The 23,466-nt window shown below is 49.9% G+C and overlaps 10 protein-coding genes across 10 annotated transcripts; 3 read left to right on the top strand and 7 right to left on the bottom strand.

Moving 5' to 3' along the window:
• Positions 1-509: 509 nt before the first annotated feature.
• Positions 510-1,592, bottom strand: FOXG_16288 (uncharacterized protein; the record flags this gene model as incomplete). Its single annotated transcript, XM_018396341.1, has 1 exon — positions 510-1,592. The coding sequence occupies one exon, from the start codon at positions 1,590-1,592 to the stop codon at positions 510-512; it is 1,083 nt and encodes a 360-aa protein (XP_018256927.1).
• A 2,647-nt stretch (positions 1,593-4,239) lies between these two features.
• Positions 4,240-6,837, bottom strand: FOXG_16287 (uncharacterized protein; the record flags this gene model as incomplete). The annotated part of the gene is made up of 5 exons (XM_018396340.1): positions 4,240-4,565; positions 4,617-5,095; positions 5,158-5,711; positions 5,772-5,874; positions 6,341-6,837. The coding sequence occupies 5 exons, from the start codon at positions 6,835-6,837 to the stop codon at positions 4,240-4,242; spliced, it is 1,959 nt and encodes a 652-aa protein (XP_018256926.1).
• A 77-nt stretch (positions 6,838-6,914) lies between these two features.
• Positions 6,915-7,118, bottom strand: FOXG_22410 (uncharacterized protein; the record flags this gene model as incomplete). Its single annotated transcript, XM_018402818.1, has 1 exon — positions 6,915-7,118. One exon carries the CDS (start codon positions 7,116-7,118, stop codon positions 6,915-6,917), a length of 204 nt encoding a protein of 67 aa, XP_018256925.1.
• A 146-nt stretch (positions 7,119-7,264) lies between these two features.
• FOXG_16286 (uncharacterized protein) lies at positions 7,265-7,856 on the bottom strand (the record flags this gene model as incomplete). The annotated part of the gene is made up of 2 exons (XM_018396339.1): positions 7,265-7,567; positions 7,608-7,856. The coding sequence occupies 2 exons, from the start codon at positions 7,854-7,856 to the stop codon at positions 7,265-7,267; spliced, it is 552 nt and encodes a 183-aa protein (XP_018256924.1).
• Positions 7,857-8,152: 296 nt separating this feature from the next.
• FOXG_16285 (uncharacterized protein) lies at positions 8,153-8,770 on the bottom strand (the record flags this gene model as incomplete). The annotated part of the gene is made up of 1 exon (XM_018396338.1): positions 8,153-8,770. The coding sequence occupies one exon, from the start codon at positions 8,768-8,770 to the stop codon at positions 8,153-8,155; it is 618 nt and encodes a 205-aa protein (XP_018256923.1).
• A 387-nt stretch (positions 8,771-9,157) lies between these two features.
• On the top strand, positions 9,158-9,634 carry FOXG_22409 (uncharacterized protein; the record flags this gene model as incomplete). The annotated part of the gene is made up of 2 exons (XM_018402817.1): positions 9,158-9,264; positions 9,445-9,634. 2 exons carry the CDS (start codon positions 9,158-9,160, stop codon positions 9,632-9,634), a joined length of 297 nt encoding a protein of 98 aa, XP_018256922.1.
• Positions 9,635-10,788: 1,154 nt separating this feature from the next.
• Positions 10,789-12,221, bottom strand: FOXG_16284 (uncharacterized protein; the record flags this gene model as incomplete). The annotated part of the gene is made up of 3 exons (XM_018396337.1): positions 10,789-11,168; positions 11,737-12,095; positions 12,160-12,221. 3 exons carry the CDS (start codon positions 12,219-12,221, stop codon positions 10,789-10,791), a joined length of 801 nt encoding a protein of 266 aa, XP_018256921.1.
• Positions 12,222-18,309: 6,088 nt separating this feature from the next.
• FOXG_22408 (uncharacterized protein) lies at positions 18,310-19,151 on the top strand (the record flags this gene model as incomplete). The annotated part of the gene is made up of 3 exons (XM_018402816.1): positions 18,310-18,648; positions 18,709-18,894; positions 18,954-19,151. 3 exons carry the CDS (start codon positions 18,310-18,312, stop codon positions 19,149-19,151), a joined length of 723 nt encoding a protein of 240 aa, XP_018256920.1.
• Positions 19,152-19,891: 740 nt separating this feature from the next.
• Positions 19,892-21,709, top strand: FOXG_22407 (uncharacterized protein; the record flags this gene model as incomplete). Its single annotated transcript, XM_018402815.1, has 2 exons — positions 19,892-20,127; positions 20,176-21,709. 2 exons carry the CDS (start codon positions 19,892-19,894, stop codon positions 21,707-21,709), a joined length of 1,770 nt encoding a protein of 589 aa, XP_018256919.1.
• An 812-nt stretch (positions 21,710-22,521) lies between these two features.
• FOXG_16281 (uncharacterized protein) lies at positions 22,522-23,256 on the bottom strand (the record flags this gene model as incomplete). Its single annotated transcript, XM_018396336.1, has 1 exon — positions 22,522-23,256. One exon carries the CDS (start codon positions 23,254-23,256, stop codon positions 22,522-22,524), a length of 735 nt encoding a protein of 244 aa, XP_018256918.1.
• Positions 23,257-23,466: the final 210 nt, after the last annotated feature.

Here is a 23,466-nt window from a genome sequence, read left to right as displayed (position 1 = left end):
GAGGGGGGGTTGCGTTACGTTACTCCCTGGGTTTCTCCTAGGCTAGCAACTTGAATGGAGATGGGGTTATCGAGATAAAACATAGTTGTGATCTTGCATTTCAGGTGTGACGGACTTCTTCTTTCCACTTCACGTAGTTGCAAGTGGGGAGGTGAAAGCGTATTCTTCATATGGTCCTGTTTGCTCTCTGGAATGGACAGTCAACTGGCAACATCTCATATCCCTCACGGAGAGGCACAGCGCCAGATTGGCCAACGATGGTTCTGTCGATATGTTATACATTACTAGACTTGTCACTCTATGTTGACAGAAACGTGCCGCCGTGACATTCAAGAGAAGATTCTGTCTATGGTAAACAATTCTGAACCCACTAGGTTCGCTAAGTAGAATGATAACAGCCACAGTTGATCACATGTAATCGTAATCCGACCCCATAGTTGATCCTAACGCGTTACTGACAGAAAATCCTGATCACATATTAACCAGGCAGAGATTAGCTAAGGGGCCTGCTAAAGGTTACGTGCCAGAATTCTCGCCTCGTGCTGGCATACTCTAAGTCTCTCATCTCTGGTCATCACATGTGCTGCATACTCACATGGACAACAGCCAAAGCTACCCATACCGCCCATGTGTTCCATACCCGCACTAACATCGCAATGGGCGGGAGCGAGCATGATAGGGAGGGGCAGCGCGGGGATAGGGGTTGTTACTTGAGTTGAGCACCCGGGCCAGTCATAGAGAGAGTGAGTGAACGCGGGAGTAGGCGACACATCGCTCACGGTCATAGGACTTGTGTTTGAGTCGGCCCATGATGGGATACTAGGGCTTGAGGGAAGCGCACTCCATGAGTCAACAGCAACAAGGTTGCCGCAAAGACCATGTTGCGACCATATATTGTTGACAAGAGAGCTAGATAGCAGGGTAGGTTGTCGGACAACTTCAACGACGCAGGGGGAAGAGGGAGGTAGCAGAGGCTTTATAAGAGCACTGATGCAGTTCTTGACCTCCTCACTCTTGCCGCAGAGGAGTTCGCCGGTACCCCCCTCCTCAAGCCCCTCAAGGGCAGAGACGTGGGTGCAAAAAACAAACTTATTGATGTCCTGGACAAAGTCTTCGTGAAGCCTCTTACACTGCTGCTCCTTGCCTGTCCAGTCGTATGTGCTGGCCTTTGCATCGACACAGTGAATCACCTTGTGGTACTCAACGAGCGCATCGATGGTATCCTTTGTGAGCTTGTAGGAGACCTCATTTCGCAGAACCATGTCGACATGAACAACGTAAGCCTCAACATGGACGAGCACATAGTTCATGATGGCCTCGAATAGACGATTGCTGGCATCCCGCTTAAAGCCAGACTCGGGTGTCTTGGGTAGCATAAGCGATGTCAAGGTCCAGATGGCATTCGGCGACGAAAGAGTTTCGGTGAGACATCGCTGGTGCTGCAGTACGGAGTTAAGGGGGCGTTTGACCCTATTGATACGCTTCAGAGTTTGTGTGAGCCACTGTTCGACCTTTGAACCCAAGGCAACATCAACGGATGGAGCTCGAGGGGCAAATGCAGCAGCGGATGCTGGTAGGAGTTGCACAGGCATGATTCTTCGTCAGATGGTAGTAGAAGCAGGATGGATGTTGGACCTGATTCTTGTAAAGTGCTCTAGATGCACAGTCGCAACTTGAGAGGGATATGACCAAGATACGTAAGGTATTTAACAGAAAAACGAGAGCTCTCACAATACAGGCAAACAATTCAGCGGAGCAGATAAAATGTCGTTGCTTCGCGATGTTCGCTAGCGCCAACAAACCTGTCAAGGATCACCTGGATGAACATGTCAACAAAACCCCTGCATATTCCTCCTCTGCACCATATTCCAGTAGCATTTACATGGAAATGTAGGCCGCCTCTCCATGCTTTTTTTGCACATTGTCTGATACTAACTCGAGCCAGGCTAGCTAGGAACTGCCAAGTAAACCATACAGCTCCGTGTGGCTTGATTCGAGTGAAAGGAGGTTCGACAGTCAGCACAAAGCGGAAGGTATGTAGGATGTGTATCCACATGCGTATTTCCATTCTGACTGTAGTAGCATTAATATCCAGAAGTTGTATTTACTTTTGCTACCCCATAATCTTCATTATGTCAGTAGACCATGCCCCTGTTTGAAGACGCTAGCAGGCCGATAACTACTGATTTGTGACTCCATTTGGAACGTTAAATAACACGCACCAGATCTTTGACAGATTAACTTGCTGAGAAAGCTTGATTTAGGCTGGCTTGACCTCTCATAGTAATATGGCTCCCTTTCTTGTCGTTTAAGCGTTTTCGCCACTGCCTAAAAACGGGGCTGAGGTGTGGAGCCGGCGAGTGCATCAGAAATTTGTCACGGGATGTCCAAATAACAAGGTCGACAAATTTAGTAGATGGTTGCCGTTCGACGAATAGGTGATAAGAGCGGCAACGGGATACTTTGTGAGCAAACATCGAAACTTGCCTCCATTGATGCATGGTGACGCGCTAAAGATGAACTTGGTACTGGACCTATGCGCAATCAAAACACCGCCTACTTCTTCCCATTCCAGTGCCTGAGGACATGCGACTAAGTATTCTCCTGTTGAGCGATTGGAAGTCTCCACCTGTTGACTGCTTCATCCCCTGTCCCATACCCACCTCGGGATCGCCGACCACCCGTTAGGGGGACAACAAATCACCCGCTTTAGATTAGGCTAATCCTAACAATCAACCACAATCGCTGCAATATCGCGCTTTGTTTCTCTCCATCCAAGGTCACCATATGGTGCAATGTGAAACACCGCCATGGCTTATGAGAACCACGACGGACCTGCCAACCATCATAGCAACACCAGCAACTGTCCAACACGCTCCTCGATCGACCAGCGTCTGTAGAGCTTCCCTCAACCTTCTGCACCACCTATCACCGATGAAGCACCGCATCATGCGATGGAATCTAAGAAGAACCGACCTCCAGCAGGCCCCATTGAACCAGTCAAATTTCCAGTCAATCAACATGGACCCCGGCGTTCGAAAGGCAGTGAAAAGTTCAGGAATCCAGGCTCTTCTTGACGATATCGATGGAACAACAGCAATACAACTTCCAAACATATTGGGTAAGCCCTCGTCTATCCGCGCAAACAGAGGACCTTGGTGCGGGGTCGGCTGTTCATCACGGCAATTTTTCAGGTAATTGAATGGCATTGCACTCAGTTAAATTGTTACCACACCCAGCTTCATGCTGTATGTAGATGGGGTTCAAGACAAAATTAATTGGTGACATGCGATTTGACAGTTCAATCAATGCTACAGCGAGAACGAGAAATGCCATTTGAGGCCATTCTTCCATCAGAAACGGAAAATGCCAGCTCTTGCTGTAATCACAATCGCCAGCCCTTGATTGTTGCCTGTACAGTCACAATAAAAACCTCATAGCTCTGGACAAAGTGGAATGGATAGAAAAAATAGAGTCCTTTCCTTTATCGGCTCGTGTCAACTTGGTTGTAGATACCAATGTACTGGCCTGTTGCAATTGACCCGGCGACTCGCTCCGGCTACCTTGCTGCTAAAATTAACTGACCCCCACATTCCGATACCAGATGCCTTGAGGAACGAAAGGCGTCAAGAGGACGGACAAAAAGGCGGGGCCAGGCCAGATCCCCACTCAAAAATTCACGTGAATTTGAACGTGTCATCGCCGTGTCGAACCCCACTCGCGTAGTTCGCGCCAAAATTCCTCAACGTTCCTCTGCAACGTCTGCCCTGCACCAGTCCCCGGTGTTGGCTTCCGACCAAATCATCGACTCTGTTTGCCTCACTGTCTGTTCGCTCATCTCCTCCAATCTCAGCTCAGCTTGTGCCATCTCCACTGGCACCACGTTTCCCACGAAGTCCCTGTCTCGCGCCTCGGAGAGTAGCATGATGCCGTCAAGTGATCTGCACCTCGACAGCTGAACGTACAGACTGTATGTGTCACACTGGCTTGGAACCAGCAGGCCGTCGATGTTCGTGGTTCTTGTCCCCCCGGAGCTCTAGAGCGACCCTGTCTAACTTCTCGCCTGTACCTTGTAGTCCGTACATGCGAACGCTGGGGCGCACGGCAAGCCCTTGCGGGAAACGTCATGTTGCTGCCATGGCCGCTTTCTTACGCACTCGATTTTGGCACTTACAGGCGTCAAGAGCATGATACCTGCAGGCATTCCGACAAAGTGGAGGTCGCTCGTCGTCTCCGACGTTACCAGAAGCCCCGCGGGCGGCCCGAAGTGGAGGACTGTATCAGCATTAATCCCAAGGCCCGGAAGGCCTTGTCGAGAACAACCCCCACTGCCTCATTTCTAGCGTCGTTGACACGTCTTAGTCCTTGATGCATATCCTGTTTCACGACCACCAGCATGCCGAGGACAAACATAAACACGGCAGGCACCGATATAGCGCTATCATCGCCTTGGCCCAAAATCATGACCGCTTCTTCCTCCGTCGGCTTACCGTCTTTCCACTTATGCTCGGAAACGAAGGTGTGGAGAGGGGCATGTCGCTGCCTCTGGAACGCGAGTGTTGCCTCTACATTCAGGTTCCATCAGTTCCTGTTGAGTGGAGTCACCACTGCGATACCCGACTCCCATGGAATGCGTCTCTCCTCGTGATAGCCGTTGCTGTTCAGAAACTCGACACGTGTTATGAGCCTGCGTAGTCGTGGATCTTGCGCGGCACGAACTTTTTCCTTGGGCACCACCACGGTGAACTTCCTCCACAGGACGTAGGCGACGTCGTGTTGTCTTTGCTGCTCGAGACCGAAGCCGTGGCCTTGCCCGCGTGGGAAGCTTGAGCTTGGGAGCAGTATTGACCACTCTTGTACTGGACGAAACTGGTGGAAGTCCCCGCAAAATATAATTACTGGGATATCGCCGAAATCTTCAGTCGACTCTCGAAGCCTCCGCAGCTGCACATTGACGGCGTATAGCATCCTCGCACCCAACATGCCGACCTCATCGATGATCAGTGCATATTTCTCTTGCCAGTCCATCTTGGCCTGCCCGTCGATACGACGGCCTGCCGAGCTAGATGGCGCGCCTGTTCTTGTACTCGTGTCTCTGGAGAAGTTGCAAGCTGAATGGATGGTGATTCTATTAATGTTTGCCGCCGTTGCAGTCACGAGCAAGCGATGCGACTGTGACCTACGGCGAACAGCTCGGCGATGGCGGCGATGACCCGCGATTTGCCGGTACCTCCATTGCCTCCGATGAATAAGCATAGCTGTGCGGTGCAATGCTCATCTCGGCGCACCTGGTCAAGTTGGCGGCAGATCAGCCAGAAGGCTATGCTCTGTCTTCTGTTGGGCGTCAGGGATTTGGCCACTTGTCTCCTGACCTCACAAAACGATGTGAACAGGCCGAACATGATGCTTGTTGATGGATTCGTGTCCTCCATCCAGTCGGCAGTCGCGGCCTGGCCGTTCTGTTGCTCTAAGTCTTCGGACCCTCCGCGTGCTGTGGCTCTGTCGATGGGTATCGTAGCGCCCGGCCAACTCTGCATCCCCTGAAAAGCCTTTTCCCGGTCGCGGGAGAGGCTGATTTGCTGCGACTTGATAGCCCTTAGTTGCTCTTGCCTTGGCGTTCCCGTACTCGAGACGGTCCCTTGAGGAGGGCTAAGGCCATCGTTCAGGATGATCGCGGCATTCAGGCCCTCCTCGGACGCCAATGCGGTCTCCTAGAACTAGTACATTTGCTCGACTATTGCGGAGAGCTCTTTCGACGCGGCCGTTATCACCGTTCGTGTTATCGCATTCCTCAATACATCGATCAGGCGGGTCGCTGTACCGATGCCATCCGGCCGATACCCTGCTGCGTTGTGCTCTCCATTCCTGTCGGTGCTGTGCGATCCGGTCGCATCAGCAATCGGATCGCTTTTTCCTGACAGGACCCCACTGCCGGGCATCCAACGCCCCATCCTCGGCGGATCGCCGCAGCAGTTGTATGTTATCTGCTAGCTATGCAATGCGCCTGGGAGGACACGCCTTGTGTCTTTTACAGATGTTGTTGGTGTCATCAGGGTCATCAGTTGCCTCACACAGGAACATGTCCCATGGACAAAGAGCGGAATGTGTTGTACTGCTGCTCTGACGCAGTTTGCGTGAGTCAGTAGGGCTCTGCGTCGCGGCCACACGATAGCCTGTTGCTTCGGTCGCTGCAGCGTCTGATCCATGATTTGGATGATGACCAGGACCTGTCTACTTCCACTTCACCAGAGGCGATACCCTGCCCCTTCCACTTCAGCTTGACGACCGATATGTAGTCGTATAGAGCGAGACCCTCCAAAGCCTGCCGAGTTGCAGATACGCTTGTAACAATGAGATCCTCTGTCCCGCCTTGCCCAGCATGACCGTCTCTCCAGCCTGCTCGTATCCGTCAACCCTACCAGCAGCGAGTCTCAAAAGGTGCCACCACCGGAAGACATGCCAATACATGGTGCACACGTTCAGGAACGTCCAGGCACTGCTGTTCGTGAATTCCTTGCCACAGCCCTGGCAATAGGCCACCACCTCGGCCTGCGACAAAGCTCGTTCCGTGCAAATTCGATTGGCGACGCACAACAGGAGCTGCCAAGTTTCATTTTGTCTCTCCGCGTTTCCAGTCGAGTTTCGTGTGTCATTCAGCTGACTTCTGGCCTTGCCGTCACTCGGGAGCCAGGTCAGCTCTTTGGCTGCCACGATCCTCTTCCACACCGGGTCCTCAACCTTGGTCGCATAATTTGTCACGTAATATATCAGCGACAAGCCCTTGCATTTCGTCACGATGAAAGAGATGTCGTAGTTGTGTCGCAACCCCATAGCCATCGCTTTGTTTCATCGATTCACTAGCCCGTGACCGCGTCGGATGCGCAGAAGTCCGTCCTTCGTGAAACATGTCTTCTCTACCACTTGCCAAGGTGCGCCAAACCGGTAAGGATTTCATTCTGTTGTCTGCCAATGACATACTTGACGCACGTTGGACTATGCGTGTGGACTTGTACAGCGCCGGCACAGAAGTTTGCCTCCTCCCCGAAAGATGCGGCGAATTGACGCGTATTGCCTATCAGCCTAGAAATCCCTGCCGTTACCAACGTCTTCGCTCGCATGACAGCCGATGCTCCTTCGTCAAGATCCTGCTGGACGTGTCAGTTGTTCTCGGTTCTATGCCTCGACTTGGTGAACGACGAACCTCCGAGAATATGCTGTCCACGTAATCGATCACTCGTTTCCGGTATGCGACGTGCTCCTCTCCCTAAACATCCCTCGAAAGAGTACTTAGATGCATGTTTCCCTGGAGCCAGAGGAGGCCGTGAAGGTGGAGAGCGCCCCTCTCGTTCGTCTCTACCGCCACGTTGTACTGGCTGACGAGGACAAACACCGACTCCTCCCCAACGTTCACGTAATGTTCAAAACACATGGACACTTTCCGGTGGAAGAAGATGGCCAAACTAACAGAATCTGATATGGCGAGTCGGGCCCTCTTGTACGCTTGATCAAGACCTAGAAACTTTTCGGCTTCCTCGGTTTCGCGGGTACGGCACGCTGTCAGCTTCAGCTTGATCGGGTTAGTGATATCGTTCGGGTTGAGCATGTACCAGATCGCAGGAATGCTGTAACGAACTATCAGGGGACTTGATCTTCCGCCGCATGGTCAATCGACTTTCCCTTGACATTGGTTGACGATAGCCATATAATGACAGGCTCCTCAGCAGCTGGTTTACAGCCGGATCTGCAGTCTTACCGGAGGACTCCAGCTCGATACTCGCCTTTTCGAGCCTTGCGGCTGTCAATTCCTTGATTGTGTGCTCTACTTGTGAAAAATCGCTATTTCGGATGCTTGCCATACTTACTCGGCGGTTCCTCGACCGCACCCTTATATTGAAGACGAGAAAGAGGAAGCCGAAATGCGACGCAAATCCCCCACCGTGTCGCTGCACTAACTTTGCCCATGCTTCTGTCAGACATTACGTGTATTTGGTCCATTGATCCAGATTGGTATATTCATTTTGTCTTATGATCAAGTTCTGCCCCTTGGAGGTTTTACCATTTCGGCTGTAATCTTAAAGTATCCCTGGTTGCACGTAACACCCAGTGTCTGTTCAACAGCTTCTTGGGTTATGTTCCGCGATGAAACCTGCCGTCACGCAGCGAACTCTGCCTCGCAAATTTGGAGAGCAGCCTCTCTCTCAGCAACGACCCATTCTTCGACCTGTCGGGGTCCGCCCATGCCTCTGGGGAGCAAACTGGGGAACGTTCTTGCCAGGTACCACGTGTCGAAATGATCAGCAAAATCCTCGCCGCGAGAAATAGCAAGGCTGGGCTCGGCAACTCGGTTATACCACACCTTGGCCGACGCTCTGCACGCATTTCTGCGCCACTGGTCCTCGACCGCGGCCTCGCCCATGGACTCGAGAAGATGTCGCAGATTTCCAGCGTCAGTTATGTCGGGCCAGCCATCTAAGTCGAATATACCCGATGATCCGGTCTCGTAAAGGCGCTCGCCCTTGTCATCAGCCCCGCGCCCATCGTCCCTATTGACGCAATCGTAACCGGTGGCCACACCAGGTGCGTTCTGTTCCTTTAACAGCGCCCCAACTATCTCCTGAATGTCGATCGGATCGTGGTCGTCAATGCCACGCGCTGTTGGCGGAACGATATGTGCCGTCTGCGTCTTCTCCCTCGCCGATGGCTCGTTCCGCTCCAATCGCTCAAAGACTTGGGACGGCACGCCGTGTGCTGGTGTATCCCAGCTATTCATTTCAGCTATGTCAATACTGATGTCGTCATATAAATGGTTATGCCTCTTCAGCCACGGCAGCGCTTTCTCGACGACACTCCGCCGCACTGATAATAACGCCAGCAGATCGCTTGGCGCCGGTTTCTCCCTGGCCCTGCCACGACACATGGATATCATCCAGCACCTTTAATAGCGGATGGGGGAGAACATTCTTTACGAGCTCCTGAACGTTGTTCGGGAACACTGTAATATGCCCTTTCACATGCCTTGGATACGCCCTGCCTGTGTCCGTCTGAGATGCTATATCTGGTGATGAAGCCGTAACACGAGTTCAGCGCAATCAGCTTCTCTTCAACGGGGGTAAGCCCTTCAACTGTCGGGAAACATATGCTCGCAACCCAGTCACGTATGGAGCTGCGCTGCTGGAGACAACACATCTCGCCTGAGGTGCCTCAAGCAGTCCGCACAACTGCGAATATTCTGCCCCGCCGGCAAGCACCGAGGGCATTTGAAGGGTGAGTCGCCTGGTTTCTTGATAGGAATTGCTGTCCACCAATCCCACCCGACATCCTCTAGCTCAACCCCGCCATACTTCCGATAACAGAGCAGGCAAGTGAGAGTTGGCAATGTCTTCATGTTATGGAACGCCTTGTAGAAGTTCTGAACTGTCTTGACCTTGCTCTCATACGGCACAGACTCGCATCATTCCTACCTATGAGACAATCGTTCCTTCTCGGTGAACTCTACTTCCAGCACCTGCAGAATGTTGGCAAAAACTTAGACCTGGACTTCCTCGCCAATGCTCTGGCGGTCTTCTCTTCCGATGCGCTTCGGCCCCGACCGTCCTGCCTCGCATTTCACCCTTTATGCCGCGACCATACGTGATGGAAGCTATGGGGGCTTCGGGAACCTTTTTGGCAAAGCCAGTACCCATGCTATATCTAGATCCTGCCCATTTGTTATCTGTCTCGACAGATGACCAGCCAAGCTAACACACTGCTAAGCAAGACGGAGATCAACCCCAGGTATGGAAGTCCTTGGGCTTCTTTATTTTGCAAGTGAAAAGATTATTTGTAATGAAATTCAGCAATAGGGGCAGAAGTTGCTCACATAAGTGAAGAGGCTTCTACCAGGAACCAGCCATAACAAAGCGGCGGTCAGGTCACTACGCATAAGGCATATTCGATAGACGCATTCGACCAGGGGATTCCGTCATGCCACCTCTATTATACACCTCCAGATACGCTTAAGAGCGTGATACAATGGAGTGGCGCTCTCGGCTGATTTGTTAGCATTCTAATTCTGTACTAGAGCAATACGAAGTAGAGATGGGCAATGTAAGAACCAGTCTGTGTCATGCCCTAGATTATTAAATAGTAGGACTACAGTTCTTTTCTTGTACCTACACTCTGAAGTGGTATTCGTACTACCAGCTCGAACCGGTCTTTTGGGACGCCCTTGTCTGTAGGTTGGTAGCAAGTAAGCCCAAGCAGAACACGGGCAATAGAAACTGACCCGCCAGCGTGGAGACTTGGGGTAAGTTCACCAAGGGTGCCGAGACCATGAAACATGGGCACGAGGAGAATTGGGCCGGGATTTTGGAGAAGTAAAACAAAGACAAGGGGATGCGAGAGTAACTGAAGTGCAGTTAACAGCACTTTAAACTTAGAGTCTAGGTCATAGTTACATAAGATTGAAAACCGTTGTGTATCTTACACCTGTTTAAAGCAGAATTATCAGTCGACAGCCAGCAGTAAATAATGATCATTTCAAAGGCGAATGGAGTGATTCATGCGACATTACGTAGAGATAATCGAACAATACAGGAGAGGAATCTATTATTCATCCATTTCATGGTAGAAAGAGTAGCGGCCTTGTCAAGAGGTTATAATAAGAAGGCGTTTGCGTCGCGATATCCTAATTCATTGTGTAGATGTACTATATAGGTGCTCTTAACTAGCTTTTCTTACAGCTATAGCCGTTCGAGTCTAGTGAAGTAGACTATAATGATACGAGTAACTTTACATAATGCCCCCATCTCATGCAATTTCCTCAGCTATGTCATAGATTTCGTACTGTATGTCTTGCATATCAGCTCTCATATCCTCTATTGCCATTGCTAAGTCCTCAAGTCTTCTAATTAGAAAGTAAAAGTGGATCTGGCCTCGTGAGCTCCTGTGGACGTCTCGATGGCGTGTGTTTGGGGTCGGAGACTCGCTTGAGCTGGCGAAACTGGCTCCCTCAATATTCTGGGGTGCCCCGCGTTCGCCGCGCCTTGTTATACGTCCGTATCTTTGGCTCAACGTTGATTGAGGAACTGGAGGGGTTTGCGGAATCGAGATTCCACTATCCCCATCAGAATCAGGGACAATGAAGGCATCAGAATCACCGCTATCGTCTAGACCACGTTCGCTATGTTCTACAGGGTATTAAGATCTAGTAATATGCAATTTTAAGATTAACACCCATACCTAAGGCTGAAACCGCTTCGCTCATCGAATCGACGAAGGCTTCGTGGTCATGAATGCGGCGATACATTGTTGGGTGGTGTAATAATATTATGCTGCCACTAGCAAATAAGTCGCGTCTCTTAGCGAAAAGGAAACACGGGAGGGAAGGGGGGTTCTATAAGATATATATACCACAGGTACATCATATGTATTGTTATGTCATTTGCTCACAAAGCTGTATGGTCGTACTACTTCAGCGTCGATTTGCGGCTTAAGCAAAACTTGGCCATTACCTCCGGTCAGATACCGTGGAATCGCACTGGGTAAAGCATAATATGAAATGGCGTTTTTCATGCCAGATTCACTTCCAGTCTAGTATCAGTCATCTGCATCTACATTGCAGTAGCGGATTGTAAAGGTCTAGAGGATCCTCTGCCCTGTCTGCGTTTTATATAAAGCGCTATTTTGAACCGTCTTGCTGTGTGGAGGTCAAGGGGGGACAGAGGACGTGTAGTTTTTCAACAGTTTTTTGTTTACTTGAGCCAGTATAAGTCATCACGAGTACTTGAGATCCTTTTTGGCCAGAGTAAAGATGACAAATAGATGTTTCCGTAGGAGGTATGTAGTTTGAAACGATGGCCGCCCGCCGTCTCTCTTCGCGAATCTTGTTGACCATCTCCTGCATCGCGCCTTCTCCATGATCTTCGTCGTATCGCCCTGAGTCGATGAGGAACCTTGCTTTCGGAATTCCGTTGCAGTTATAGTCGGGGCTTTGCGACATGCCTTTCATTCTACAAAGTTGGTCATCTCCGATCACCAGAGGGGTCGGGCTAGTCCGCGAAGCTTGGACCATGGCATGGAATAACGTCATCGTAGATATATCGGCAATGTCTATGCTATCAGAAAAGAGGTTAATAAGAAATGATCAACAGTGTCTTCTGTCGGAGCAGCATTACATACAGAGACTGTGGTCCGCGACCGTCATCTTCGTCATGAGCCGAGATGAGCAGTCCAGACAGCATGGTCAGCTCAAGCTTGCGACGCAAATTTGCAGATCTGCAGTGACATACACAGCACGATTACCAAAGTCTTTATTGAGGACCAAGCAGAGGGAAAGCTGAGTGGAAATGTGACTCTCCCAGCACCCGGCATATTTTCGCCGTGGGCATCAACCGAAAATGTTTTACGTAGAAAAATGATCCAAGACGCCAGTTTTGGAAGGTGCAGCTCTCGTGAGGCCTGTGGCATACTCTATCCATCTAATGCCTGAACAGATTGTACAGCATCTGAACATACTTTGTTCAGGAAGGAGGCAACTGCCATAGCAGTGCATCCTCGTGAAACAGCTTTATATATGCCTGTTAGACAGGGCGTTTCCTTGGGGTTGTAAACTACCCTAGAGCCAAGCTCATGATAATTAAGCCTTGTTGACATCGTGCCGCGTCCTGATGCCTACATGATACAGAAATGAACAGACGAGGTCAGCTGAGTGACCTCGACTTGATAGTCGACTTCATGATGGCAAATGGTGGGACGACATGCAAGATTACCCCTTCGAACGTGAACCTGTCACCGGCGTTTGGGTGTTGAAATTGCTTTTCGGGATGGTAACATCAAGTAGGTGGTGACATCATACTCAGCGTCTAAAAAAGAACACAAGCCAATGGGCTGGGTGACCCGAACAGCCCGAAGTGGCTGGGCGAATTGAAGGGTCAAATTTTGACAGTTCTCGAGCCCACCATGTAATGGGTCTTAACCAAATTCGATCTAGCGTGGTCGCTTGCTTCCACTCATTTAAATTCTCCTTTTCTCTCATCCACATTCTCTGTTTCTCTCTTCTCTACAAGCTCCTGCGAATGTAAGACAGTCAGGACACAAGCTCCTACGGTTGTAGGACGGTCAGAGATACTTTTTATTTTATTTTTATGTTTTAGTCTTCTTTTTTGTTTAGTCTTCTTTTTTGTTTGTCTTTTTTTATTTATTTATTATTTTTTTTTTTTATACCAGTAGGTCATGTCGTTTGTCCGTTATAGGACTCTTTGGACAAGTAAGCATTCTGTGTAAGCTCGATCAGTCCGTGTCGTAAAAACTACCGGCGCCGTGCTAGCTATGGCGGACAAATTTGACCGTGAGTTGGCTCATACCGTCCTAGATTGGCGGCGGCGGCAGCTTTAGTTCCTGGCCAAGCCTCTGCCGTTAGATAAACTCTTGATTGCCATAGTGATGATGAGGCCCGTATCGTCTGTAGTATAGGTGGGCAAACATCCAAAACGAAAAAGCGGCCAATCTCGGCTTTCATAGGACTGTGGGTATGGACAAATGCGCCTGGTTCCTGAATGGGTGACACTCCGTCCGGTTTCGGCCCAAGACTACAACACATATGCGGTCGTTCTGTAGGACGGATCGGCGATTTTGGGACTGTGGGCGCCCACGTAAAATTCTGACAAAGGAACGGGCCAAATTGGGCTCGCCTTGGCCCATGCATCAACCAACTATGCATGAACCCCAAGTTTGAAAAGTTCAAAAATCGCCATCGACGGAGCATATCCTAGAGGCAGTTAGTGCCTTCCGTTCAAAACCGTACAATCCAATTGCACTTGCGCTCGAGTCGACTTTGTCTTCGGATCTACGCACAACTGTGAGTGCCATGACACCATGCCATTACGCTGGCGGCTTGGTTTGACCGAAAGGGCACTAGTCACTAATGCATGCTTACATACGTTGCCTACTTTATCGTCCTCAGCTCCTCGAGCCCCTGTACTGGTGCGCGTGCTGTCACTCCGGGTAACTTACCTAGCTTAAGTCTGATTTGGACGATCTGCGCGGTCCGAGTATCGCTTCTTCAGCACCTTGCTTCGATCATGGTCGCTAGTCAGTGCCCATTTTAGCTTTCGCGTAGTTCACATGACATCCCGGGCTGTATGCATGCAATTCATTCAACTGAAGCACATCATGGGTCCGTCAAAGCATGAAAGTGGATAAATAAAACCAGAGAGCACAGACGCAGAGGCGAAGAGCGAGAAAAAGAGTAATAATGAAAATATAAAAATGCGGAGGGAAAAATGCGGAGGCTGGAAACCAGAATAAAATTTAGCATGTGGAGTCATTTCACAAGTTATTTTACGCGACACTATGAAACGAGATATCCATGCTTAATCTCCGAGCGACAAAATCCGCTTCGGCTGCGGTTGTTTTCCGCTTCTCCGATCAGTGGCAGCTCAAAAAAAAGAAAAACTGGATCTGGATCCTGTTTTCGCTACTCAGGTCGGGACTTTTACCCGCATCGCGACGGAACCTAGCGACATCCTAAAACAGTGACCCAACCAGAAAGACGGGAAAGTCGAAATAGAACGAGGCAAAATGGAATCTCTACTCCACAAAATGGTTGCCATGACAGTCATTGCTGCTGGCAACTACGTTGAACTGTAGAAAATTCAGTGGCGCATCCGACTTGGCCATTTGACTGCAACGAAACTACAGGCTACCCTACACTAGCTAGTATCCAACAGCGGCAGAAATGTGCCAACTCTCCCCTGTAAAAATTCTTTCTTGGCACGCACTGTTAGTGCACTGTTAGGAGCGGGATTTTCTACGGGCTACTCGGCCACACAATACTGCGGGGACGCCATCGGCTCCCTAACAGCAGTTTTCAGAGAAGGAATTTTGGAGAGTTCACCTTCTCTGACAACACCTTTGTCGGATCTAATGGCGGCACCTCAGAACCAGAACGCCTTAGATATCGGAGGACGGTGCCCGTGGCATCGGTAGCGACATCCTCCCGATCAACGACGCCGATTGCGATGGGTTTTTCCCCTTTGAAGGCAAGCCGCACCGCCGGCCTCTGATTCCTTCCCAAGGTTTTTCCCTGCCGCCACGACAGTCGACTACGAGCTACAACTTGGTTACTGGAGATTGTGGACTGCGTCAGCAGATGTAGTGATGCGTGAGAGAATTCTGGTCGGTGGAAAAAGCTCGACAGTAGATTGCCCCCGAACCCGCTGACGGGTGACGGGCTTGAGAAATACAGCACCTTTTGTGCCATTGGTATGCTGGATGGTGAAGGAAGCGGGGTTTCCCTGTACCTAGCTAGCTCAGCACGTCTTTTGCTCCAGTAGGAGATCTGGCTTCGTTACAGCCACCCAGACGAAAAATATACAAACAAACAAACAAACAAACAAACAAACAAACAAACAAAGGCAGAAATGTGCCGCCGCCAAGAGCTCAAGGGCCCAGCCACTAGATCGGCGATTAAGTTAAAACTCCGTTTTGGCAGTTGTTGTGCCACGTGACGTGGGTTCAATGCAGAGCAGACTTTGTCGATCGCAACTACCGATGTAACCTTAGCTCTAAGCTAACGGCACAAGGTGGGGGGCAAGCAAAATACGGAAGAACGGAAGGCCGAAATAGGAAGTTGAAGAACAAAATTGACAGCGGTATCGTAAAATCGAACCCATAACCATAGCATGATGAGCAAAATCTTTGTAATGGACGATACAGGGCGAAATTTGAATTGGAAAGCTTCCTATCCCCGAACCAGGCGGGTTTTTACCACGCGCATCATCGAAAAGGTATGGAAAATGGATTCACAAAGTTAGTTACGGATGGGAAGGTATCGGATTGTTTTGAGTGGCATACGCTATTCTCCTGGTACAGTCAGTATATGAAAAAAAAAACGGTGTCTTGCATAACACTTTTGCTTTAGCAACGAGACAGCCATAGCCAATCGCACTGTTACGCAAGGCTGTGACATCTCCTTGCACTCTTCTAAGTTATGATCTATCGTGGAGTATGGGTAGGAGCAAGTGATTTACGACCATGTCGAGTCTATTCGATCCCATGACTTGCGGTGGATACCCCGTTCATAATCAGCTTCATAACATGAAAATGGCCTTTCCGGATAAGCTTGCAGCATTGATAGTCGCAGTGCGGCTTTTTGGAATAGTTCTTTAAGTTACGTTACATGTTATCGCCAGGCCTGATCTTTACGGCCTGAAGAAACAAGACAATTGGGAAAGACGAGCTGTCGCCCGCATGCTATCGACTCCAAAATCGGCTTTTTTGATTGAGCTGGACAAGATGGGGCGACAAGCCAGATAGTGCCCGGTTACTGGCTGTTGTGTTTGATCGGTGACATGATACTGAATGGCATCAAGAGTCAAAAGTCCAAAAAAGTGCAATATGATTAAAGTGGCTAGACGAGTAGAAGCGGCCAATTCTTGACGGCTTTTGTGCTGATCCCGTAATCGTCTTAACTAGATTCGATTTAGCGCCGTCACTTCTTTCTGCTTATTTAAATCACTTTCTTACCCGCAATCTTATTTTGTTTCTGGTTTTTCAGCTCATCGCAGGTGAGGATCGGTAGAGCAAATCTCCCACTCCCAGATGAATGAGGTTCGGTAGAGTAGATCTCCCACTGAGAGGATCGGTAGAGCAATCTCCCACTTTGAGGTTCGGTAGAGGAAATCTCCCACTCAGAGGTTCGGTAGAGCCAGTCTCCCACTCCAAATAAATGAGGTTAGGTAGAGCCAGTCTCCCACTCAGAGGATCGGTAGAGTCAGTCTCCCACTCCAAAATGAATGAGGTTAGGTAGAGTCAATCTCCCACTCAGAGGATCGGTAGAGCCAGTCTCCCACTCCAAAATGAATGAGGATCGGTAGAGTAGATCTCCCACTGAGAGGATCGGTAGAGCAATCTCCCACTTTGAGGTTCGGTAGAGGAAATCTCCCACTCAGAGGTTCGGTAGAGCCAGTCTCCCACTCAGAGGATCGGTAGAGTAAATCTCCCACTCCAAAGTGAATGAGGTTAGGTAGAGTAAATCTCCCACTCAGAGGATCGGTAGAGTAAATCTCCCACTCCAAAATAAATGAGGTTAGGTAGAGTAAATCTCCCACTCCAAAATGAATGAGGTTAGGTAGAGTCAATCTCCCACTCAGAGGATCGGTAGAGTCAGTCTCCCACTCAGAGGATCGGTAGAGTCAGTCTCCCACTCCAAAATGAATGAGGTTAGGTAGAGTCAATCTCCCACTGAGAGGTTCGGTAGAGCAATCTCCCACTCAGAGGATCGGTAGAGTCAGTCTCCCACTCCAAAATGAATGAGGTTAGGTAGAGTCAATCTCCCACTCAGAGGTTCGGTAGAGTCAATCTCCCACTCTCCCTAAGTCGGCCAGATGCACAAAGCTGGCAGCATATTCAAATTCTCCCTTTTTTTTGTCCTTTGTTTTTTTGTTTTTCTTTTTTTGCATGTCTGTCTTGGTTTTGTCTTTTTTTTGTCTCATTTCTTTTTGTCTCGTTTTTTTTTTTGTCTCGTTTTTTTTTTGTCTCGTTTTTTTTTTGTCTCGTTTTTTTTTTGTCTCCTTTTTTTTTGTCTCCTGTTTCATAGACATAAGATGTATCCTCCGTAAATTAATCCAGGCCGTGCCGTAAGTCGATTGTAGATGCACTAGTAGGCGCCCCGTGTAGACTTGATCGCTTCGCGTCGTTGAAACCCCTAGTGATATGCTTGCTTCGGCTGTGACGGACAAATTTGATCATAACCAGGCTCATACCGTGCCAAATTGGCCGCGGCGGCTTTTGGCTTTGGTCCAGTTTCGGCCGTTAGATGAAACCACTCCTGATTGCCACCGTGACAATAAGGCCTGTAGCGTCTGCTGTACATGTGGGTGAGCATCCAAAGCTGGACGCGGCCAATCTCGGCTTTCACAACAAGATTGTGAGCAGCCGAATATGTGCGATTTGGCGACGTTCTTGAACGCGTGGCACTCCGTCCGGTTTCGACCTGAATGCTCACATATTGTTTGCTATCCCGAGGATTGGCCATTAGACACGATGATTCTACAGGGCACATTGGCAATTTTAGGACGGCCATGGCTGCCCACGCTAGATTCTGACCAAGAGCGGCCAAATTGGGCTCCTTTTGCTATATGTCAAACTAGGTAACCATCCTGCACGTGAACACCAAGTTCCAACAGTCCAAAAATCGCCGTCATACGGCGTTTTCTGCAGGCGACCGGGGCCTGTCGTACAAAAACGTACAAAACGAGTCTATTTGCGCTCGAGTCAATTTTATCTTGGGATCTAACTCATAGCTGCGAGCAATCGAGCCTTGACACAATGAGCATCCATGACCTGGCGCAGACTCACTGCAATACTATGCAACATGCCACACAACAGCTTGAGCATCCAAGGCTCGATACTACCTCACCGCAGGAGGAACGGACTGCTCGTCCTGCCGTGCGACGCGCAAGGCGGGGTGCCAGGGGACGGGGTCCCGGCAAACGCCTCAGCATGAGAGATGCTTTCGTTGACGGAAGCACCCTGCTTCGAGAAGCGGCCAGGCTTGCGAGATTCGACGGCATGTCTCTAGACTTGTGCTTTTGGGACCCGGGCTGCTCGTCATGGGTTGGTGTGGAGCCTCGACCTTCTGGCGTGATAAGCCGCAGTATTAGAGAGGTACGTCTTGGTGGTGGCCGCTTTATCCAACACTACCCGATAACTGACTATGTCCTAAAGTTCGAGGATGGGAGAGCGAGATTCCAAAAATCGTTGCGCTCTCTACATAATAGATTGGCCAAATACGTCGAAGAATATGGTGTCCCTTGTCGGTTTAAATGTTTCGACCCTTTCGAGGAACAATGGCTTGTCACCATCAGGGCGCCTGCCTGCTGGCTCATGGATTCTCAGGATTGGGAACGCGCAGTGGGTATAGACCTGAAGTAAAACACCAAACCTCACAGCTGCTAACGAAGCCTGAATAGTGTGAAAGTCGCTTGCCCTATGAAGCAAGATGGGAAGCGCGACGCGATCGGGAGGTGACCGACCCAATCTCGACTAGTTCTCAAGGTGTAACGAGGAAGGGAGAGAAGGAGGGAGAGAGAGGGGGAGAGAGGGAGGGAGAGCAGAAGGAGGAAACACCACTAATCTTGACGGGTGATTCGACGAGCAGATCTATGTGATGGTTCGGACACCTTTGAGTCTAGCTTTTAGACTGTACCTACAACTGCGAATAACACATCTCACCAACACATGTAATTGGCCGACATCGTGTACAAACACCAATAAGCTGGTGCGTTGTCAACCAAAACATATTTTCGCATCTTCTTTACAGTAGAAGAACGAATATTGACAAGCAAGCAATCGTGATCCGAATGAATACTACATGTGTAGACGTACGGTAGAGACAGGGAGTATGAATACGATGTGACAACAGCCTTTCCTGTCTGTGTCAGGATCGAGAGCGTGTTTGGATCAATGCCCTTACCACAGAGATGTACCGCTCGATCGGGCTGCTGCGCATCCCTTCGTACCAAGACAACTTAACTCGGACGCATCTATGGACGGGGACCAACTTCTACGGGTGCTTGCCAGAGATACCCTGTTCTAAGAATAACATAAATTTCGGCCAATTTTGTCTACACTCTTTCTTCCGATATTACGGGAGTCCTGTGGTCTTATGGCCTAAAGTATGCGAGAATAGTTCCTCTCGATATCGATGACCGAGATCCAATTTTGAACAGCTTCAATAACCACCGTATATCTGGTTCGGCGTACGTGAATGGTGACGCGAGAGCTGTGCGTATAGGTGTATAAGATGAAGTCAAGGCAACTCAATGGCATAAATTCGAATATAGGAAGAATAAGCCTATACAAGAACCACACGTCCATCTCACCTGTCGACAAACAAACGAACCAAGCCATGCCATCGCTTGACCAAGAAGAGATGACGTGCGCCACAGGTTATCAAGACTTTGGTCATCACCAAGCGCCCAACCATCAACGAACATCAGTTATCAAATGCGACATTCTCATCATAGGTGCTGGCGCTGCCGGCTTAGCAGCGGCCGCCGCGGCGCATGATCCGGGGCTCAGAGTCATCCTCGCCGAGAAGGAAGATCACGTTGGCGGCACGACTTTCAGGTCCGGTGGCTGCATGTGAATGCCCGACAATTTTCTCATGAAGGAAACTGGTATCCAAGATAGCAAAGAACAAGCCGCCCGCTACATCAATGCTGTGGCGAAACTTACATGCTCAAGTCTTGAGGAACAAGCCTTCCATGGGCGCCTACGTGATGAGCGTCTCGACGCATTTTTGACGCAGGGACCCGAGATGATGAAATACTTCAGAGACCAAGGCTTCCGATGGATGGCCAAACCATCCCAGTTTCCAGACTATCACCCGCACATCGAAGGTGCGGTCCACCATGGTCGCACCTTGGACCCCGCGGTTTTTGATGCGGCAAGCCTAGGCCACTACCAGAAATACCTTCCAAAACCAGATGGCGCACCCGTGATCCCCCGATTCGAGGACTTTCGAGTCTTGACAAGGCTGCGTTCCTCGGGGCAGTGTCGTGCAGAAGTTTCGGCTCTTCCAAAGGGAATGTCGAGGCCTGTGTCAATGGGTAGATCGCTGATCGCTCAGCTCCTCAAGGTGTGCAAGGAACACGACAATGTGGAAATCTGGACTGGATGGGAGCTGAGTGAGCTCTTGCTATCTGGACGTGATGGTGGTGTAATAGGAGCAAGGGTTCAACGCAGAGGCAGCGACGAACTTATCGACATCCACGCATCGCTGGGTGTGATCTTAACCACAGGAGGTTTCTCTCAGAACCAGGAGATGAGGGATGCATACCTAACGGGAACAGCCACGCGCGAAGCAACTTCAGGTATGCCGACCAAGGCGGAATGGAGCCTTGCATCTGACGGAGACGCCGGTATCGCGCTGCGAGCCGGCCAAAGGATCGGTGCTGGTAGCGCACAGCTCGGCCAAGTCTGGGGCATCCCCACCATGGTCGATCCTAGGACAGGGAAAGTGACGGAGGCCATGTTTGCCATATCCAAGCCGTTCTCTATAGTAGTCGATGGCTGTGGCCGCCGCTTCTTCTCCGAGTCCCAGCCCTACGGTGAGGCCGTTAGGTCCATGTATGAGAGAGCGAATGAGGACGTAGAAGCGGCCACCTTCTGGCTTGTCTTTGATCGGAGATACAGAAGAAGATATCCCATTGGGAGCCTCAAGAGCACCTGGCAGATTGACCAGGCTGTCGAACAAGGCTTGCTCTTGCGCTCAGATACTATTGACGGCCTAGCTGAGCAGATGCATGTGCCGAGCCGCAATCTGCAGACGACGGTGGACGAGTGGAATGAAATGTGTGATCAAGGTCGAGATGGGTATTTTCATAGGGGCGAGGACAAGTACCAGCAGTTCATCGGTGATCCAACTGTGGTACCGAACCCATGCATGGGCCCTGTCAAGGAAAGCCCCTTTTATGGCATCAGAATCTTTCCCGGTGATGCTGGCACGAGAGGCGGTCCTCAGACTGACCAGTTCGCAAGAGTACTGAGGGCAGATGGGAGCGTGATCTCGGGTTTGTTTGCTGGAAGTAACGCATCAGTTGCGCTACTTGGAACTCAGGGCGCGGGAACGACACTCGCTCCTGCGATGACCGAGGGTTTTATCGCGGTTAAATATATGCAGCATCTAGCTCGTGGCAGCGGCGTAATCGTCGAGGATCGGTAAAAAGAGGCAGTCCAAGAAAGTGTGTCTGGTGACATAGCCAACATCGCCTGTATGCTCTGCCGCAGCCGGTTCAGTTATAGCGATAGATAACACGAATGTACGAAGAGGAAGTGGCAGAATTTGATATCGGGTGTGAGGCGATACGGCCGTGTATATTACTCGGTAAATGAGTGAAGACTTGACCACAGGCCTTCTATCTGTACGACGTACTCCGCAACCTACGTCGTGATGGTTGCAGTTGTCCTTGTTGTATCCCATGGACGTGAAACCACCAAGGCACTCTTGATCAAACTCTGTCCACCCGAAACGCTTGCAGCTTTTTGCGTCACAATGACGGAAGGGGATTGTCATCGCTTACACGGCCGGTCTCATTATTCTTGTTTAATACATGGTTTAGTCGCAGCCAACCCTTTTCCTCTTGAATGTGAACACTTGGCAGCGCGCCACACTAGGCCCCAAAATTCTCTACTTGGTAAAAGAAATTTGCGACATTTTTATATTTAATGGAACATTAATGGGAGTAGTTCGTACTCTAGCATTGTTATAAATATGTACATATCTTGAACAAGACAGCCGAGTCATGCAATGAATTCCTGTTACGTCGAAACTCAATATGCAGTCGAGGTACGCAACAATGAGTAGAGATGGTCCCAAATGCATGCCCTCGGCGAGATCACAAATAACTGGGTTGAGCTCATCGGCAGTTTGAGCTTCTTATCTTGAAACATGCAAGTATCCATGTTTACAAGCAAGTCTGGACTTTTCATAAACTCACGATAAACCGCCGTTCTATCGTCAATGACTGGTTTTATTTAACCGTAGAACCAATAGAGAGCGGTGTAAGAGGTGCTGTCGGTGCCCTTGGCCTTGCAACCGTGAGAAGCACCCCCTGCGGTCAAGACGCGGTAGACTAGGGAGACGCCCTGGCTGCCACCAGCATCCCCCAGGTAGAGCCAATCAACAGCGCCGGTACCTTCAGGGCCAGCGGGAGCAGAAGCGGGAGCCTTGATACCGTCTATCTTCTTAGCAATGAGGAGCTGGTTGGCCTTGTCGAGGTCGAAAGTGGGGACACCAGCAGCGTTAAAGAAGTGGCGACCAAGGTAGGCGATGCTTTTGCGGAGACCTTCAACCTTGAGAGGTTGTTTCCTGGGGAAAGGATTGGTGAGCGAGGCACCACCGTCATAATTGCGATTCAGAGGGACTTTTCTGGTATTAAGAACATCAGAAGGGAGAGAAGCCCATTTCTTGGCTGTTAAAGACGAACGAGCTTGACCTGGATAGAGGCAGGTAACGTCGTAGAGAACAGCCAAAGCACCGATAGCTGCAGGGGTAGCACCAGCCTCAGCGCAGCTTTCTGAATACCAAACCCAAGGGCAATGTGCTTCAGAGTTACATCTCGAGGAGGAGCGGGGAGTTCGGAAGCTGTTGGTCGTGTTGGTGAGGTACAAGACGTTACATAAGGTTAAGGGTGGATCAGGACTTACGACCGCCATTAACAGGAAGCACAGGTACAGGCTTTCCATATTCACAGCTAGAACTTCGGCCATGATATTCAACAGGTGAGGCTAGAGCCAAAGCAGCTGAAGTAAAGATGAGAAGAGAGCTAGCGAGCATAGTGAAGGCGGCGAGGTGCGATGTGATATTTGAATGCAACTTTGGGAGACGTCAAACATATGACAACGTATAAAGGGAAGCGAAAAAGGAAAAGAGGAAAATACAATGTTTATCAATTTTATAGATCACCAATAAGTTGAAGA

The sequence above is a fragment of the Fusarium oxysporum genome, chromosome 6 (assembly GCF_000149955.1).
Source record: "Fusarium oxysporum f. sp. lycopersici 4287 chromosome 6, whole genome shotgun sequence".
Classification (NCBI taxonomy): Eukaryota; Fungi; Ascomycota; class Sordariomycetes; order Hypocreales; family Nectriaceae; genus Fusarium; species Fusarium oxysporum.
Note: the sequence above shows the minus strand (reverse complement) of the source record. Positions and strands in the feature narration are given on the sequence as shown.